Here is a 3,887-nt window from a genome sequence, read left to right as displayed (position 1 = left end):
ATAGCATTTGCTATAAGTATAGTCAGTCAGTTTATACAAAATTCAAAATGGGTTCATATGCAAGCAGTAGATAAAATATTGCACTACCTTAAAGGTAACCTAGGGAAAAAAATTCTCTTTAGAAGCAACTAAGAAATAACCTTAGAGGCATACACCGATGCAGATTATGTAGGATCACCAGTGGACAAAAGATCTACTTCTGGGTATTGCACATTCCTGGTAGGAAACCTAGTTACATGGAGAAGCAAGAAGCAGAACATGATAGCAAGATCCAGTGCAGAAGCAGAATATAGAGCTATGACCCTGGGAATATGTGAGGTCCTATGGATAAAAAATAATTCTGGATGATCTGAAGATCAAATGGGACAAACCTATAAAACTACATTGTGACAACAAATCAACAATAAGCATAGCTCACAATCTAGTTCAACATGACAGGATCAAGCACATAGAAGTTGACCGACATTTTATAAAAGAAAAATTGGACAGTGGAGTCGTATGTATCAAACATGTACCATCAAAAGATCAACTTGCAGATACCCTTACCAAAGGAGTGGATCAAACTATCTTCCTCAGAATGATAGCCAGGTTGGAAATGATAGATCCATACTTCACAGCTTGAGGGGGAGTGTCAAAATCCAGCCTTTTAAGAGCAAACCAATCCAATGGCTACAATGCTCAATCCGTGGGACGCAGGACTCACGCAAGAACTCTTTCCATATTCGAGTTGCTGATTTAGGAAGGATTATATTAGAATTATTTTGTAATTATTTGTTTTCATATTAAGTTATATTGTATAGATCTATAAATAGAGGAGAAATCATGTAATAAAGTATGCTTTTCTTTTCAAACCTCCGATTTCTATCACAAATGAATGTTAATGTGAGATCCTTTGTCATTTATAACGTTAGGTGTAATTTGTAATGTTTGGACGCTTATCTTTTATGTAATTAATGTCAGTCTGGATATGGTGAAGGTAGCGGCATATATGCACTTCATACAGGTGGATCTAGAGCAGGTAGTTATATAATCCTATTGTTTAAGTCGGCTCCTTCTACCTCATTTGTTAATATGCTAATATGTTCTTTTGCTTTGCTTTCTCATTGTTCCAGTTGCATTTGCTCAGGTGGGTTTCTCTTGCCCAGGTTTATACAAACAAGTTGTGCTCTCACAATTTTGTTTTGTAAATTATCCCCAATATCTTTATAAGCATCTTCTAATCATCTTTTGCTGATTTTAGTATTCCACTATTCCTTCATTATTTATTCCATTTAGAAGCTGCATGAGGATTTTTTTTGTGGTGATTTGTCTTTTTATTAGATGAGCAATGCCGCGGCTATTGCAGCTGCATTTGATGGTGGTCTGCCTGCTGGTATCAGTGGTACTAATGACCGGTGTACACTCATTGTCTCTAACTTGAACACAGATGTAAGTAGTCTCTGCCAGTTGGAATTTCCTCTACTGTTTCTACTTGAGATTCTAGTAGTTGAAGCATCGCCATTGGATTCTTCCTGCAGAAAATTGACGAGGACAAGCTTTTCAATTTGTTTTCTATGTATGGCAACATTGTCAGAATCAAATTTCTTCACAATAAACCAGATCATGCGCTCATTGAGATGGAGGATGGATTTCAAGCTGAATTAGCTGTGCACTTTTTGAAGGTTCCATTGAAATTCTACCTTTTCCATACCATTGAGAAGCGGTTATTTGTTCTCCCCTTACCTTACCTACGTCTTCCAGATACAATTTGTTTTGCAAATTTGGATCATAGGTCGATTTATAGATTTAGATTATACATTCGGCTTCATATAATGTTTCAAATTTCAGGAACATGCAATTAGAAACTGCTTTTTAAAAGCAGAAGGAAAGATGCTTTGAGCATGTGTAGGCTTAGGCTTCGTTTGGGATGGTGTTCTTACTATTTCTTAAAACAACTTTTTATTACAAAAATTCAAATTTGTGTAGTAGAAAGCTGCTTTAACAAGCAGTAAGAAAGCCGTACCAAATGAAGCCTTAAATTTCAATTCAACTGGACAATTTTTAACTTTTTAAGGCAGTTGCATACTTACAACTTTTTTATTATTATCCAATAAGAGTTGAAGTAGCCAAAACTGTAAGCCTTATCTTACAGAATAAAGAAGCATAGCACATTCTATTGCTTGTTTTCTGTAGACTGAACTGTTTTCTTGGCACTATGATTTTATTCGAGCTACTATCCTAGAATTTTATATATTCTGCATTTTTATTGAATCTTCTATACTAGAAATAGAATTTTTAGGTTCTGCGTTTCTTTTTCTTTTTTTTTTCATTGATTTGTTCTTCCATGAGTTCATGAAATATAGGCTGTAGGTTGGATTTTTTTTTTTTTGCAAGTTATTTGAACCTCAGACTCACTTTTAGGCTTTGTTTGGGACAATTTTTTTATTGCTTCTTAAAGCAGCTTTCTCTACTAAAAAGCTACTTTAAGAAGCAGTAAGAAAACCGTCCCAAACGAAGCCTTATAGATCCGAGGTAGACATCAGTTAAACCCTAAGGATGGTGTCACTTCTGAGATGCCTGAATTCCTTAACATCCTTACATATAACTCACATTTTCTTAATCAGTCATCGTATCTATATCTATCCTTCCTTTCAGGGTGCATTGCTGTTTGACAAAAGGCTTGAGGTGAACTTCTCCAAGCATTCAAACATCACACCTGCTCCTGATGCACACGAGTATGGAGGATCTAACCTTAACCGCTTCAACCGCAATGCGGCAAAGAACTACCGCCATTGTTGTGCTCCGACAAAAATGCTTCATATATCCACTCTCCCACAGGAGATCACAGAGGATGATCTGGTGTCTCATCTCGAGGAGCACGGAGCAATTGTTAACACGAAGATCTTCGAGGTGAACGGAAAGAAGCAGGCTCTGGTTTTGTTCGAAAATGAGGAGCAGGCTACTGGAGCCCTTGTTTGCGAGCATGCGAGTGAAATCGACGGGTACACCATTCGTATATCTTTCTCTCAGTTGCAGAACATATAGATCTCCTTCTCCCACCTTTACTCTCCTTGGAGATCTGAAGTTGCTGTCAAATGCTATTTGATTTGTTGTGATTTTGTAAGATTGATTTGTGCTTTGCTTTGATGAGCTTCTTTTGCTTGAATGTATTGGTTTTTGTTAGTTGTTGGCTGTCTAAACAGATTTTTAGAATGCTAATTCTTCTGTTTCTGTTTTGCTCTGAATTTGTATCTGTTCGACGTCTCTAAACATTTTATTTATGGGGTTTCTCTCTGCTGTGTGCATGTAGTTATCTGGTCTTTTGGTTGAAAAATTATTCTGTGCGGAGGCTGGATGTCAAGAATCGTTTGGATTTGCTGCTATTTAGCTGTGCTTTTGCAAATACTCAGCAAAAGGGCAGCAAATAATGCATATTTGCTACCCTTTTGTTGAATATTTGCAAAAGCGCAGCAAAAGAACAGCTAAAGTACAACAAATATCATACTAATTGTATATTTGCTGTCCTTTTATTTTTTGTTGTGCTTTTATAAATGCTCAACAAAAAGACAGCACAAGTGTATTTATAATTGCATATTTAATGCTTTTTTGTTGAATATTTGTAAAAGTGTAGTAAATGGGCAGCTAAAGGATATCAAATTCAGACGGTTCTCATTGTTTGGTCTTTGCACAGAATAATTTCTCCCTTTGATTAGCTTTTTTATGAATGGTTTTATTTTTTAATTTATGTTTTAATTTTGTGAGTGCCAAAGAATAATTTTGATGCAAGTGAAATTAAGCTTAGAATTTCAATAATAATTTGAAAGATTTTTATCAATTAGGTTAGATCAATATTTATATAGTTTATAATAATATTTATGTAATTTAGAAAAATTAATATATATTTTTCA

At 35.3% G+C, this 3,887-nt stretch overlaps 1 protein-coding gene across 1 annotated transcript; it reads left to right on the top strand.

Annotated features, from left to right (window-relative positions):
- On the top strand, positions 1-3,224 carry LOC110110933 (polypyrimidine tract-binding protein homolog 3-like). Its single transcript, XM_020842594.2, has 5 exons — positions 1-1,018; positions 1,113-1,126; positions 1,321-1,428; positions 1,518-1,661; positions 2,635-3,224. Exons 3-5 carry the CDS (start codon positions 1,321-1,323, stop codon positions 3,022-3,024), a joined length of 642 nt encoding a protein of 213 aa, XP_020698253.1. The 5' UTR covers positions 1-1,018; positions 1,113-1,126; the 3' UTR covers positions 3,025-3,224.
- The last annotated feature ends 663 nt before the right edge of the window (positions 3,225-3,887 follow it).

Source organism: Dendrobium catenatum, unplaced genomic scaffold, assembly GCF_001605985.2.
Source record: "Dendrobium catenatum unplaced genomic scaffold, ASM160598v2 fragScaff_scaffold_698, whole genome shotgun sequence".
Classification (NCBI taxonomy): Eukaryota; Viridiplantae; Streptophyta; class Magnoliopsida; order Asparagales; family Orchidaceae; genus Dendrobium; species Dendrobium catenatum.
The sequence above is the reverse complement of the archived record's forward strand: the minus strand, read 5'-3'. Positions and strand labels throughout refer to the sequence as shown.

Coding starts and splice junctions, on each gene's coding strand:
- LOC110110933 (XM_020842594.2), top strand. CDS start 1,321: ATGAGCAATGCCGCGGCTATTGCAGCTGCATTTGATGGTGGTCTGCCT. Junction 1,429..1,517: donor TCTCTAACTTGAACACAGAT/GTAAGTAGTCTC, acceptor TTCTTCCTGCAG/AAAATTGACGAGGACAAGCT. Junction 1,662..2,634: donor TAGCTGTGCACTTTTTGAAG/GTTCCATTGAAA, acceptor CCTTCCTTTCAG/GGTGCATTGCTGTTTGACAA.